The 16,449-nt window shown below is 40.0% G+C and overlaps 1 protein-coding gene across 1 annotated transcript in view; it reads right to left on the bottom strand.

Annotated features, from left to right (window-relative positions):
- The window catches only part of LOC306754878 (metabotropic glutamate receptor 4-like), a gene marked incomplete at both ends in the record, with an annotated part of 126,817 nt that overhangs the window by 16,166 nt on the left and 94,202 nt on the right, over window positions 1-16,449 (bottom strand). Inside the window, 2 exons of the mRNA XM_079239004.1 lie at window positions 1,128-1,328; window positions 16,051-16,191. Coding sequence (XP_079095130.1) covers window positions 1,128-1,328; window positions 16,051-16,191 — 342 coding nt within the window. The remainder of the gene's footprint in view (window positions 1-1,127; window positions 1,329-16,050; window positions 16,192-16,449) is intronic.

Here is a 16,449-nt window from a genome sequence, read left to right as displayed (position 1 = left end):
CTACTAATGGTGACTTGTGTGGAACCCCATTCAATATTACATTTAATTTTCATAAGCTAGTAAGTTAAACTTGGCCACAACATCCTTTTGTATTTCTGTTGATCAAACATGTAGAATTGTAATTATAAATGTTTTACTTTGTTGCTGCATAACAGAATAGTATAATTTGTCTCTGAGTGTTTAATTTAATTGTGCAATCTTTTACTGAATACATTTCCCTTCTTCTCTGTATCACAAGTTTCAAAACATTTTTTAGAAAAGAAACCTGAAACTGGAAGGACATCTGTGGGTGTCTGTGATAAATAACACAGGGACAGACAGGTCTGACTTGTGCAGATTTCTTTTTTTTTCTGGATATGAGCTGTTCAAACCTAAAAAATAAATACATTAAAAAAATCCTGAAAGAACAAATTTTCATTTTTATTAGTCAGACCAATGAAAAAGGTTTGATTTCTAGACATTCAGGTTAAGCATGGAAGTGTCCAGCTTTACAAACTCATACCGACATCCATCACCAGAACTACAAGAACTCTAAACTGCATTTTCCACTAAAATAAAGGAAACTGGTTTACAAATGACAACCTTTGAAAAACAACTGATGACTACATCTACCGTGCTGCCTCTCTCCTCACTTTCATTTACATATGATTCTAGTCTGCTGCCAAGGCCCGTCAGGGAGGAGAACTCTTTGCGTGGGCAATTCAGTGGTGACTAGATATGACAGGAATTCTCACAAAAGCACAGTTCCTGTGTGTCACTAAGGGATGTTAAAACATGCTGTTCTGTTTGGGACTGTCAACTCTCCTTAGAGAGTGTTGTTTTGTGTTTTTTTTTTCCTTTTAATCTCTCTGGGAATAAATTACATTGAGTGAATTTATCATTGCAGAATACTGTTTCCCTATAAAACCTGCATGAGCATGATGGTGACCCCTATTAATGATCCTGCAACACAACCTCAGCAATAAAGGAATTTTAGAGAGTAAGACTATTTATACTTGCCATGTCAAAGCATAACTGCATCAAGAGTATGTTTCTTATTATTAAATAGAAAAACCGTTTGTAGTAAAATTAGCTTTATGCGTATGAATCCAGCTTGGAGTTTAGTGTATAGAGGTAGCAACACATACCTTTGAAGTTGACATTGCGGATATACTTAAGCAGCAGTGTCCCATTAATGGTATCCATCTTGGAGCAGAGTCCAACCTTTCCAGGACAGAGGTCTTTGTGCATGCTGTGCAGGGCATGAGCCATGGCATAAACAGCATCTATTACAAACTGGACCTTCCCTTCTTGTTCGTACGATGAATCTTTCCCAATCCGCTCGTGATCTAAAAGAAAGCATTAACAATTCAGACATCAGATCTTGTGGAGCATGAAGAGGTACATGTGAATGTACTGGCTGAGTCATTGGAATACTCTATACAAATATCATAACAGAACAAAAAAGATGCTCAAAAATCAGAGAAGGATGTAAAGACTAAACAATGGTCGCTCGATTTGTAAAATCCAGCAAATGATAACCTTTCAAATTGCCTGATTGCTCAATTGTGAAACCATCTTTTTTCCCCCAAACATATTAATACAGTGTTAAGATTCGCATTGAGTTGCATAATAGGCACTAATTGTATGCAATTTCTTTTAAGATGTCAATCAAGATCCACACACAAATGCACAACTTTCTGGTAGCTTCTCTTAGTTCTGTGCTGTTACTTCTTTGTACTACTTTACTTTATCCCTTACTACTAAAAACCTTTGCAGAGAACTATCATGAAAACATGCTAAAGTGGTCTTAAACTTTAAATTAAGCAAAAGTTAATGAGGGCACATATTAAATATAAATTCAGTTTAACAAGGCATGGAACTGCTATGGGTTGTATTAATGTAATGTTGCATTGTTTATCCCTAAAAGATGAAATGTCACTTTGCATCCATTAATCATCAGTACAGAGCTTGATAGACTGGCACAGAAGAGGAGGAAGACACAGCAAGACAGGCCAAATTATTCCTCAACATTAATGTAATTAGTTATGACAGATATATATTAATCATAGCTGGGGAAGTTCTGGTAATTTGAAAATGTATTAATAGACAAGTGAGGCTTCAATTATCAGCGTTTTATTAACTAATGCTCTGCCACAGAAGTAAAGGACACTGTGTCAGCAGGGCATTTTGCTTCAAGTAAGCTGGAAGTGTCACAATAATAACATAAAAATGCTTGAAAATAAGGTGTACTTTACTCACGTCAGGTATGTAATGCTCAAGTGGTTTTAAGAGTGAGGGTTGAATGAAGTTGGGTTGTCCATGCACACTGCTTAAATATTTGATTTAAAAAATAAAAATAAATATAAACTGTTATTAAACTGTTAGTGGTTTACCATTTTTCTTCTCTCTCTATGAATGCACAAGGATTGCAATCTAATTTTTTACATGAAATGGGAAATTAGTTGTAGTTTACTGCAATAATTGTGACAGAGTGTCTGAAATGGAAGAATTGCACAGTAATTTGAAGCCTGGGAACATGACAGATAACCTTTGACACTAGTTCATTTTCTATGACAGTGTTCAAGGAGCTTAATAAAGTCAGACTGAAAACATTGGCATGGAGGCTCAGTTGTACGAGCTGGCAGGCTAAAAAAGGGGGAGGAGTTCATTTTTTTCCCGTTATGTCATTGTATATAGTTAAGTAAAACATATCACGCTTCATTTCAAGTATAGCATTACAGTCTTAAATCTTCCCCATCTAGAAGGTTCACTACCTTTGCTTAGACAATCATTGTGTGGTGGTTAAATGTTTTTTCCTACCAAACGGAACCAAAAACAACAAAGAAAACTAACATTAAGCCAGTCAAACATTTTTTTTTCACCTCTCTGTCTGCAAATAAAACATGAGGGTAGACTGTCTTTATTCCTCTCCTTGTGGAAGTTCTTTTTAGTCAAAGAATGTGGTTTATTCCCTGGAGGAAAATATGAGAGGCAGTTATACCGAAACGGCTGCCACAATTCAGAACACATAAGCCCAGATAAAAAGACCCTCAAAGAGAGAGTTGCTGAATCTTCTGGTTAAAAACCTTATTATGCCAGTGGATCTGCACGCTGTAAAAGGTTGTTTTGCAGCTGTAATAAGGTTTGAAATATCATCTATTGAACCTTTAAGCTGCTGGTTTTCCTGGTTTATGCCAGTCTGTTTACTCATGCTTTGAAGGTTAATGCCTTTTTAGAATAATTAAATCCCCTGGTTCAGGATGCTGTAGGCATGACAATAAAACATGTTTGGGAATTGAGTGACTTGTATTACAATACAACGTTCCATTTGTATCTTAAAAGACTGCTTCAAAGAATTACTCTGAATATAAGCTCACAACGGAAAAACATTAAATGACTTCTCTACGCTTTAGCAAACCTCTGTCTAATTGCCCAAGAATTATTCTTGCCCTGGTATTTGGTAAAAATCAAAGCTTGTTGTTTACTTTCATCAAAGGAGTGTATCTGAGGAGATCATTTCTTTCGGTTAAGATTAAATTCAGGGAAACCTTGATCTTTTTTTTAACCATTTGCTTGTGGCGAGCCAAGCATAACATAATGTATAACCAGTCTGTCTTCCTAAGACTGAAAATAAAACAAAAGCAAAAAAGGAATAAAGTGCATGAAATATGTGATAAAATGGAAACATGTTTTCTTAAGGAGCTTTATGGCAATCGTTTCTTTTCCCAGTAGAGACACTTTATATGAACAATTGCTAGCTTTTAAGAGATACATAGTTTTTGGTTGTGCTCTTGTTATGATTAAATTTTACCACAGTGTTTTGTCTTTGTAGAGGAAGCAATTTAACATGACTAACAAGGCTCTGAATGTTTAAAGGTCCCTTTCAGTCAGGCCTTAAAAGGCTTTCAGAGTTGCTCAGAATTGAAAGGTTTCATTTCTTTTTTTAATCCACAAAAAAAGCTGTCAAAAACAAAAAATTCTTTCTTCTATACAAATAAGCTAATAGTTCTGCAATACTTGAGGTTTGAATGTGTATGTGTGTCTTTGTGTTGGCCCAGTGGTGGACTGGCAGCTGTTTTTTTTTTTTTAACTTTTAATTTAATATTGCATTTCTGCCAGTCTCTACCAGTCTTATAGTTCCACAATTAACATAATAATAATGCAGACTTTGTGCTAAAATTACAATCTGTAATGTACATTACAACTGTGACATAGCTGGTTAATGCTGTCATGTCAGAGGACAACATTTGTCCACTTTACTGAAGCAAATTCAATTAATTTAATTGTAATTGTACTTTCAGCCATTTTCTATTGTTTTTTTTTTTAAAGTATTCTTACAACATACTTGGACAGTCACATCAAATAATACTTAAAGGAAAAAACTTGCTGCTTTCTGTTTTAGTGCATGTTTTTTTCTTTTTTTTTTTTTTTTTTTTTTTTTTTTTTCTTTTTGTCTTGTCCAGCATTTAAGCAAGCAGACTGATGTTCTGGATGCTGTGTTCTGCTGAGCAAATTTATTTTGCCAAGGGGAACTTTTATAGATGTAATGATCCCCTTGTATTTCTTGATTCTTATTTTATTTTTCTATTTGCTTTGGATAATAGCTTGTATTACAGAGTTTATGCTGCTGGACCTGACCGGAAAGGACAGGAAAGGGGCAGAAAGAGAACAGAAAAGAGAACATAAAAAACAAAAAAAAGGGATCAATGCATACACGTATATGCACATACATACCCACCTACATATACATGTATATACACTCGCACATACATTATATATATACATACACACACATACATACATACATACATACATACATACATATAGATAGATATACATACATACATATGTACACACACATACCCGCCCACACACATAAATATATATACACCCACACAAGCCAACTCTAGATTCATGGCCCCTGTGGAGAACAAAACCATTGACAATCAGGAGGACCAGAAACTTGCAAGTTAAATCAAAAAGACAGAAATAGAGCTACCTGCTGTTAATGAATAAACTTGCTGGATGACTCAGTGACTGTGATACATGCAGAACATTTATGCAGAACATTTAGAGTGGAACGTGTTCAGAGAAGAGTGATCATGCCAATGTGACCCCGCCCGCCTAGGGCTAGAGGCAGGCCAGGAGAACCCGGAGCCAGCCATGCATCCGCCCAGGAGGTGGCGAAGGAGGTCCCCAACCAGAGTCCCCCGCAGTCAGGGGGAACAGGCCCCAGCAGGCCCAGGCCGGCAAGGGCCGATCCCGCCGGGCACCAGCCACCCAGGGCAGACAGAGCGCAGGCCCCAGGGCCCCAAGAGCCCGATAGCAGCCCCCCGCCCCCGCAGGCAGAGGGCACGGCCCACACCGACGGAGGACCAGGATCCCCAGACCCCCACCTAGCGGCAGCCAGGCCGCACCCCAGTGCACCAGCTGCGCTCCCCGGGTACAGGACACCACCACCAAACCACACACACATATACATGCATATCCTCCCTCCCCCAACACATACTCCCCTCTCAGCCCCCATCCACACACCCCTCCGCAATCCACACACATCTCCCATCACATACACAACCCCATCCCACCTCTACTCACTCACCCATACCAAGTCACAGAAACCCCAACCGACCCTGCCGCCACACACGCTCACACCCCGCCACCCCATCCCTCTACTTCTACCCAACCACACATGCCCCACCAAACACCCCTCCACCACCCACAGCCCCCCCCTCCAAACTTCACCCTCACTCACACATCCCATTCCGCATATACATCCCCCCCCCCCCCCACACACACACACACACACACATCTACTCATCCGCACACATCCCTATCCCCTCACCCCCCTACCCACCTATATCCCCAACCCTAATCCCCCCCCCCCCCCCCCCCCCCCCCCCCAACCATCCCACCATCCATCTGTAACCCCATACACCCGCTCCCACACATCCTCACCTCACCCCTCCATCATGTCCCATGTGAGATGCCCCAGAGGGGGATGGCCCCGATCAGGGCCCCCATAATTACCGCCCACCACTCCCAGCGTCCCCCCCACCACTCCACAGATGCAGCTGACCCAGCACCCCCCGAGGGCCGGCGACAACTCTCCTACAGCCAGGCCAGCCCAGACTTAGGTCTAATGGATGGCACTCTTCCCCCACCCGTATCCCCCCCCAGTAAAGCTCCGAGAAAAGGGGTATGAGAGGACCCTTTCGCCCCTGCCTCCCCCCCGCTTATGACTGATTGTGAAGTATGTATTAGTTGCAATTTAAATTGAGGGAAGTGCCACGCGGTGATGGGAGAGGGACCACCTAAGCAGCCCCGCCCACCATACACCGCATGCCCCCCCCCCCCCCCCCCCAATCATGTGAGTTGTCAGTGTTTTGGTGTTTTGATGTCTAAGTGTAATTAAAACTGGGAGGTGAGCCGAGGCTGGGTGCAGCGATCAAGACCACCTTGATGGCCTTTCTCACCACCCAGCGCCACGTGCACACCTCCCAATACCCTGCCTGTGTGTGATGGGGAGCGGGGAGGAAGAGGGGTCAAGGGATTTAAGTCTGGAGGAAAGTGAGCATTCCTCCAGAAAGTGAGCCGCCCGAGGCACTAGGCATGCCCCCCCCCCCCCCCCCCCCCCCCCCCCCCCCCCCCTCCCCCCAGGCCTCCCAAGGACCAGGACAAGCCAGGGTCAGCCATCCCTGTAACCAGAGCCTTCGGCGACTCTAACCAGAGAGCCATCACCGACCCAAGAGGGGACCAACTCACCACACGCAAAAGGGGGCATGAGGACAAAGAAGAGGAAGGGGGGCAGAAGGGAAATCCCAGACCGATTGTCCACCGCTCCCTCACTCACAGAGGACACCCCCACCTGGGGACATGAAGTCCCCCCTTGTCCACACATCGGCACTTTCACGCACATCCGCCACTGTCTCAGCACACACACCTACAGCCACACACACACACACACACTTCCCGACACATACAGGTCCACCCAGCCACACATTCAGCCCACCCTCAAAACCATCCTCCTGATCCCCACGTCACATCCAAATCTCCCCCACCCCCATCCATCACATCTGCACTTATCCACCAACCCACCACACACATGCACCACCCACTCCCCCATACATACACCCCTGCCCCATCGCCACCCCCCCCCCCCCCCCCCACACACACACACACCCATATACATGCACCACCGCCACTCCCCACATACACACATCACCCTACTCCCCCATACACACGGCACTACCCCCCCACAGACGCCACAACACCCCCCCACACACACACACCCACGTACACCCGTATACATGCACCACCGCCACTCCGCCCCACACACGCATCATCACACTTACCTACCCACACACATCCACACACCTATGTACCGCCACCAGTCCTCAACACACACCCCCTACACACACCCCTCCACACACACACACATCCCATCCATACTATCAAACACCCCCCACTCCCCAAGTCCCAGGGTCTCAACCAGGCACCAGAGCATGTACCTGCCCGCCGCCGCCGTTACGGAGTCAAGCCCGCCAACCCATCACCCGCCAGCGACCTCGCCCCGCCGCCGCGTTGCAACTCCAGCTGCCGGCCCATCCAGGTCCACAGTAGGGCTAGAAACCTAGCCACCCCAGCAGTGGAGCAGTCAAAATCCCCCCCCCCCCCCCCCCCCCCCCCCCCCCCCCCCCTCCAGGAGCCCACCACAGACCCACAGCCTCCAGAGACCCCCAACTGGCCACCAACCCCGAGCGCAATAAGGTCACATTCTCCCCCCATACTAAGTGATGGAGCTGATCACAGGGGACCAGAGGGAATGAAGTTCAGCTGACTGATCCCTTGAGGAGGCAGACATCACCTCGATACTGATGTGATCTAATAAGAGATTTCTGAACTGCTGGATACACAGACTTTGTTTGCTTTTCCAGTTTAGAAGGATAGTTTTCTTTGCGATACATAAACTGGTGAGGATTAAGTTTGCAGAATTAAATTCTATGTTAATTTCACCCAATTTCACCATGTTTGAATTCTTAGTCATTGTAAATGTATTTGAACAGATTTGTGACCATTCATTTTGGTCAAAGTTATTGGATAAGTCTGCTTCCCATTTAGAAGTTGGGAGACATATGGAATCGTCTAGCTTTGATAGTAATCTATATATTTTGGATAACAGTTTCGGGGCATTGAGATTTAAGAATTCTGCAGCCCTGATAGGTAGCTGCAAGTTTAATTGATCAGGGGTGTATTTCTTACCTATAATAGATTTAAGTTGGTGGTATTCTAAAAATTTTGTGCTGTTGATTTCATATCGTGAAGTAATTATATCAAAAGGGAGAAAGTTCCCATTTTCTATTAAATGTTCTGTTTTATTCCTTTATTCTTCCACTGAGGGAAGTTATCATTTTCCGGTTTTGCTGGATGTCGGGATTGTAGTCTGTTGCTTATAAAGTAATTTTGGAAATTAGGCAAGTCTAAGCCACCGCTATCTTTAGTCTTCTGGAGTGTTTTTAGACTAATCCGTGGTGGTTTGTCTTTCCAGAGAAATCTAGTGACATGAGAGTCCAGTGATTTAAACCAGGTCGATGGAGGTTTAATGGGGATCATTGAAAACAGATAATTGATTTTAGGTAGAATCATCATTTTTATAGTGGCAACTCTTCCCATTAGTGATATGGGTAAAGATTTCCACTGTGTGAGATCATCCTCAATTGTTTTTAGTAGAGGGACATAATTTAGCTTTGTAAGGTCTGACAGTCTGGGTGAGATGTTTATTCCCAAGTATCTAATATTTCCTGACTGTAAAGCAGTGTCAGGAGTATTATGGAAGGAACAGTTGATGGGTAGAACGGTGGTTTTAGACCAATTAATGGAATATTCAGAAATTGATGAGAATTTATTGATGAGTGTGATTGTGAATTTTTAAGGAAAAGTAATACATCATCAGCATAAAGACTGGTCTTATGCTCCATATTTCTACAGTTCATGCCTTTAATGTCTTTGTTTTGTCTAATGCTAGCTGCTAAGGGTTCAATAAAGATTGCAAAAAGTGAGGGGGAGAGTGGACAGCCTTGTCTGGTGCCTCTCTGCAAACTGAAGCTGTGAGAAGTTTGATCATTTGTCCTGACGCATGCATTTGGATTGCTATACAGTATCTTTATCCAGTCGATAAACGATGAACGATGTTTTAGTGCATGTTTAAAACATATGTATCTTGAGATTTGACTGATTTTATCCATTTGCTGTTCCAGCAAGATGAAATGATTTTCTTAGGTGATGCATTTAATAATAATATCTTTGACATTATGAAGAGCTAAATTGGTGCCATATGTCATCCTGTCATGAAGAAATAGACTTTTTTGTTTGAACACACATGCTTAAGTAAGTTGTGTTTGTCTAAAAAAAAGAGCAGTAATAGGATGTTTAAAATCTATGTGGGATGTCAGCAGTAATAACGAAAAAAGAAAAAAAAAACATGAATACAGAAAAGACTTCTGAAAGAACAATCTACAAAGTTTTAGGTCATATTGTATTTCTGGTAGTTTTCTTTACATGGAGGCAGCTTGTTTCATTCACTCCTGTTAATGCTTTAAGTATAAATTATTTATTTTAAAATCTCCAACTTTGTGAAACATTAAATCTGCGGCCTTTCAGTCCAGATACAATAAATGTGCTTTAAGAATAGCTTGAAGTCCAGTGATTCATATTTCTCATTGGTAAAGTTATAATCTATGATGGGATGGAACGGTACACTTCAGGATAATCAGGAATATTTTTGTTAAAAATGACAAAGTGTTTGCGTTAAAAAATATCATTTATACATCTTGTTTACACAGACATTACAAGCTGTAGCAACTGTGCTCAGTCTAAAACAGTAAGCAGTCATTACTGCTGGCTGCATACAACAAGAACAAACTTGACATTTAACAAAATGGCAGACGTAGAACTCTAGTTACAAGCAGGCTGCTACAAAGTCTGTGTTCACATCTGATCCATTAGATGCTTCAAATAGTGACTGGAAATGAATAAAATAGTAAGAAATGCAGTTAAATCTATAGGATTGCTTAATTTCTATTATGTAACATTGATTGGACAATATGCAGTTCTGATTCACAATAAAGGGAGCGTTAGTTTCTACTAGTTTTTATTGGTGTTTTTTTGGCCATGTGCTAAAATGTAATTTCTACCTAAACTAAACCTTTCACAATCTTCTGCTTTAGGTGATGTCCGATTACATACTAATAATAAGTTGGTAGAATTTGTTTTTTTCCTTCATGGCTGCTCTGCGGCTTGTACTTGCTGCTGTCACTGGCCTGCATAAAGTTGTGTACATGATTCGACTGAACTGATGAGGCCATGTTTTGTACACAGTGGCTGCCCTCAACCCCTTCTGTGAATGCTAATCAACAGCCTGTATACTAACAATATTGAACAGAATAGCCAGGAGCTCAGGGAGATGTGGGGCATGTTTATGTTTTAGGGTCAGATAGTAAAACTCTGTGCGTATTAGCTGATTGGCATTGTTATACTGTGAATTTTTCTCCTGCTGCAGGACCATGTTGTGCATATCTATGTTTGTAGATTGATAAGTTATACAGTTTGGTGAAGTTTTGAATTTTGTTCCACTTAATGATTTCATGATTAATCAACTATTCTTAGGAATGCGGAGTTGCTTCTATAATGCAAAATAACATTCTCAGTATAGTTTCACAATGTTTAATGCCTCAAGTCAATGAACTAAAATGGCATTGTAAAAATAACACATGATAATATCATGTATGTATAAACAGGATCAGACTGGAATTTGAGTCTAAGTCTGTGTGAAGTCTGCTTGTGGATGTTTGTGCATAAATGTTTATGAGATAAAGGTTAAAATGAAGTCCCGTAATGTGGCCTTCGTGAAGACTTTGACAGACTTCATTCGACAGCCTTTACAACCCCCTCCTATTTTATTGTTGAAAAGCCTAGGCATCATCGCCCCAGGGAGAAAATTAGACTGCAGTGTTTGCCATCATTTCTTCTCAAGACAGTCAGTCAGAGTAAGTGAAATTATTGTTCCTGCTGCAGGCTGCAGATATTAAATCAGGTGTTTTTTGCTTTAGTCGTCTTTAATCCTTTAAGACTGGCAGCGCATTCTGCACATGCAGGTGAACGTATATGTGGCACCACATATTAATGGGATGATAATGTCTTCTCAGTTAATTTCAGTGAGTATGACATGATTTTTAAACAAAAGCTCATCTATGTTCAAGACCAGAATACATTTCTGATGCAACTGCAGGTCAATAATATTTACTTCACAATGGAATCAAAACTAGTTTGGTTTTTTTTTTTCCATCCCAACAGAATTGGAGATTGTTCAGTTACATGTGGTGTCCTTGATGTTTTTTTTCCAGTGAGCATTGGAATCCAGACAATTGAACAGACAGGAAGGCATGTGTCTGTGTCTGGTAGCCTTGATGACTCACGTCTGCAAGGATTCAAATGAATACAGCGGCTCAAGTCAAATTGCTTCTCTCAAAATGTGACCCAAGATGTGAGCTGAAATGACGTCAACGAAAGGCAGCGCACCTTCAGATTCTGTCATTTCTGCCCCATAGGATGGATGGATGAATGCATCAATGGATGAATCAGTGGATCAACAGATGAATGATGGAGAGATAGAGACAAATTATGCATAATATAATATAAAAGATACAAAAATTCTAATGGTAGAACATGAATAAATACATGCCGTCGTAACAAGCTTCCATTCTACGATTAACCATGTTTTTACTCTTAAAGTGAAACAGTCATCCTTCTTACAACCAAGAAACCTTTAATCTGACGCCCAGATGGTAAAAGGATCTAAGCAAAGGTTTTTATCACACTTGTGAGGACTTCCTCTTTGTTCTCCTTTCTTGATCAAGCAAAATCAGACAGTTTAGTTGAATACAGACATGATTTGCATGCAGATCAGCATCTTATTAAGTGAAGCACGTTGGGTGAACGCCTCTTCCTGGTCTCTTCTCAACTTGGAAACCAATATTGATGACGCCTTGTTTATTTACAAGCAAGCCTGCGAGACATTGTGGAGCCAGAGACGGGGTTGGTCTTTTACTCAGAATAAGACAGAGAGACACATTTCTTTCTGTACTTATATGTTAAAAGGTTTAAAAGCAATTTTTTTTAACTTTTTGTTTTTTGTTGTTGTTCAGATTGTCATGAGATTAATTCAGACACTAAACTACATCAGTGAAAAGTGAGGCTTTTAAATGGATCCATTTTAAAACAAGTTCCGATAGTTTTACTGTTTCCAGATAAGACTGAGGAACTTTACAAATGCTCATTATTCCTGTGTTTGAACAAATCATTTCATATCAAGATAAAAGAAAAGTTCATGTGTTTAATTGTGATAAAGTTGTGCTTCTGACAGCAATGCAAGTTAATATTCTTTCAGCAAAAGATTACTTATTACTAAAGTACAAGGCATTATTATTCAGAGATTCTTCAAGGAAACCAACAGTGTCAGAGTAGGATCGCTCATGGCGATCCTGAACTATATCTCATGTCTCGGCAGAATACTTCCTCTGAAAATTCCCAAATTAATGAAACAACAAATTATTCCTCATCTTCTTTAAACTATTAATTATCATATTAAGGATTAGGATCCTTTGACCATATAGAACCAATCACTGGATAATCACAATCACATTTGTCTTTCCTACTTTCCTTGCTAAGTGTTATAATGACCTTAATATGCTGATGATATCTCATTTCAAGCTTGAACTACATGCTGTTTTAATATAATTTGTAAAAAAAAAAAAAGTGTTAAACACATTGTGATCGTAGTTGTCCTCGTGCAAAACTGATGAAAACCATTTAAGAATTCACCGATTTTGATCTTTGACTTATTACTTTCTATTTATTTATTTGTTTGTTTGTCTGATTTTTTTTATTTCTTCTTTAATTTCTTCTGTCCTTGGAAGTGGTGCCCCGAGGCTATCAATTTGCTTAGCAAAAAATTAAATTACAAGGTAAATTCACAATACAATATTTGCACACACTCAAATGTTTACTTACACAACAACAAATGCTACTGTACTGAACTTGATGGTGCTGTAGTTTAAAATTTGGACATGGGGAATCAAGTCATGTTTTAAGACTAGCATTTACTGTAGTGATGACCTGGGTGTAAAAACTGTTTAAAAATTTACTTCTTCTTTCTTCATGAAATAATCAATATAATAATTAAAACATGAAGTTTCCAGACTTTTCAAAAGAAGTTACCAGAGCCAAATAATGCAGCAGTTTCAGCTGTGCCTTACCATGATGACATTTTTTATTACCATTATTTTGTGCCCTTTCACAAGTTTAGGACAAATGGCTTCTATTTCTTGTTCATTCTACTCAGAGGAACTGTGTCATATTTTATGGACCACTAGAGTGAAATACTGTGTAATGGTGAGAAGGAAAGGTAGCAAAGTTCAAATCTGTTGAGATGTACAAAACTAAATGAGATTTTTTACTCGGGGAAAGTTTACTTAACTAATTGCACACTTTTATACAACATCTGTTTTAATACCATTAATAATAATAATAGCACTAAAGAGATTAGTTAATAACGATTTACATCATAGGTTTATCTAAATTGTTACAATGTCATACAATTATATTGGTGTGGAAATGACAGCTTGCTAATAGCTTCTACCTTTAGTGGCTGATGGAGCTCAATGCACCTCACTTAAAAGTATTAAAAGAAACTAGAAAAGGATTGTTTTTCAAAAGTATTTAACTGTGGTCACTAGCTTTGGTCCTTAAGACCTACCATCCTGCAGGTTTTAGCTTTTTCCCTGCTGCAGCACACCGAACTCGCATAATGTCTTATTAACAGGCTGGTGCAGAACTATTTAATTTGAATCAGGCATGTTATAGTACTAAAACCTGCAGTAGGGTCAATCTCAAGGATTGACGTTGGTGACCGCCGGTTTATAACTTCAAGCTTACACTACTTACTTCACCATGGTTATACAAACTGAGCTAAAAGTTGGTCTGTAATCAAACTAACAAATAAAAATGATCATTTTGTTTGGTGTGCGCATGAAGATTAAATAATCTGAAGATGTTTATATGCAGAATAAAAAAATCCTCAATAGTGGGTATCTGTTAGTTGGTTAGCATTGTGGCTTCACAGCAGGATAACAACTGGTTCCAGCATTGGATGGGAAGGGTCAGACAGGGGCATTTCTGTTTCAAATTTCCACGTATGTGTGGGTTCTCCCCAGGTACTTTTCTTCACTTCCAACCTCCAAAGACTTGCATCTTAGGTTAACTGGTCACTCTGAAGTCTCCCTTGGAGTAAGTGTGAAAGGTTGTTTTTCTCATTTTGTGTTGGCGTTGTGATGGACTGGCAGCTTGCGCAGGGGTTTTTTACCTTTTGCCTGTTAATAGCTGGGATAGACTCCAGCTTCCCTGTGACCCTGAATCAGAATGAGCAGTATTGAAAATTGATTAATGTTCTTTTAATAACAAATAGCTGTGATATCAGTTAATAAGAATGTTAACCCATTGTTGTTTCAAAACATGAAATAATAATGGTGTAACAAACACTTTTGGTATTACATACCCACACTGTCACTCCACAGGTGGTGGAAATGACTCAGGCAAGCATGCCTACATTGTTAAACTTTTTATTTGATTAATGAGAGTCATTGAAAACTGTTTTCTGCCAAAATGTAGAGCAGAAAATGAAAGGGTTAAGTTGTTTATTAATAAAAAGCTGTTGACAAGTGCAGACTAGCTCTGTTCACTTTTGTCAGGTAAAAACGAATTTTGAGGTTTAAAGTCTGTGCTATTCTTTACCTGTGATATGTTTTATTTGAAGTGGCGTTGACAACACAGCATGAATGTGACAGACCAGAGGTAAGCAAAGAATGACTCAGCTTTCCAAAGAAAGGGAGTTCAGTAATGGTACTTCCAAAAGGCTCTGAATGAAAGTATTCTACATTTTGCCTGTAAAAATTTACTGGGCCCGGGAGGCTATTGGTAGGAAGAAAAGGGCACCAATTTAGCTGAAGAGCAGCACTGTGGATGCTGATGAATACAGGAATTATTCACAATCACATGTTCTCCTGGAAGTAGGGATCATTGGAGATACCTCTGTTTTACAACAGACACAAAGTTGTCAAATTAATTGAATTCTCTGACTCTTCATCTGTATTAACACTTGGTATCATGTTGTAGCTATATGACTACTGTTTTACATACAGACAACTTCAGCAAGCCAAAATTAACCAAACCGTTTTCTACATCTGGACGTGGACATTGCTCTCTAAAAAAGAAGTAAATGTCCTAGTGATTGCTGGGAAAGCCAGCCTCCAGCCATCAGTGGTCCTGCTTTGGAATAAGATTCATAGAAAATGCATAGACGGATGGATACAATGATGGATTAAAACCTCATTAAGTTGCTCCTGAATACATTATTTACTATTTCTAAAATGAAAAAGTTTTGAGAATAGCATTAAACTTCCATACTAATGGGTTTTTTGTGGATTGCTGATGATACTGCAGCATGTAGACAGCTATATGAGGAGCTGGTATATGAGGAGAGAAATGGTAAATGGTCCAGATGGATGATTTACAGTCAGTCTTGCATACTTGACATGCAGTGTTGCAGAACACAGGATCTGTGGCAGAAAAGCCTGAAGCCTATAGACCTTAATGACTTGAAAGCTTGTTTTCAATGAGCTTGCTGAATTTTCTATTGATTGTTTTAAGCACATACAGCGTTGTTGTGCCCTGCAAATTAAACATGCTTATGCATGACTAACGAGAACATTAATTTATCTTACAAATTAAATAATCGTATTCCCTTATTTACAGTCATTACATTAAATTAGGGAAGGGTCAACATTTTCCCCCCATGACAAATTTTTCTACTCATACCAAGCACAAGCACATAAAGGACTTGGATGAACACTGCACAAAACTTAAACTATAAATCTTAACACCCATACTTGGCCACTGAATTCTTCACACTGATCAAATGTCTTCTCTGTCTTTCTTTTCTCGTCTTCAGAGACTCACTTGTACACTTTTTGATGCCAGATCCTTTCTTCACAGCATGCCGACTGAGCTTGCATTGGAAGTTGTTCTCCCAAAACTCTGCAAACCAGATATTCCTTCTGTTGTTCTCTAAAGTCCGGCTTGTGAAGTAGCGATCAAAACCTGAAAGAAATAAGTTATAGCCATTAGAAATGTATTACTTGTTTTGCATCTCATTGGCCTGCAGTGTCTAGTTTTGTCTAGTAAAATGTTCATCTCATTTTCCCGTTTGATAGTTCTCCCAATCTACTTTCTTTGCTCGCAATGTATAAATTTCAATGAGTTGCTGCTTGGATATTATCAAATCTATAAGCCCTGTACTGTATTTCTGCTTAAACATGTCTTCTTTCTTTGAATAAATATGTCCTTTTGAATTAAGTA

The sequence above is a fragment of the Telmatherina bonti genome, assembly GCF_933228915.1.
Source record: "Telmatherina bonti genome assembly, chromosome: 4".
Classification (NCBI taxonomy): Eukaryota; Metazoa; Chordata; class Actinopteri; order Atheriniformes; family Telmatherinidae; genus Telmatherina; species Telmatherina bonti.
This window is presented reverse-complemented; position numbering and strand designations above follow the sequence as displayed.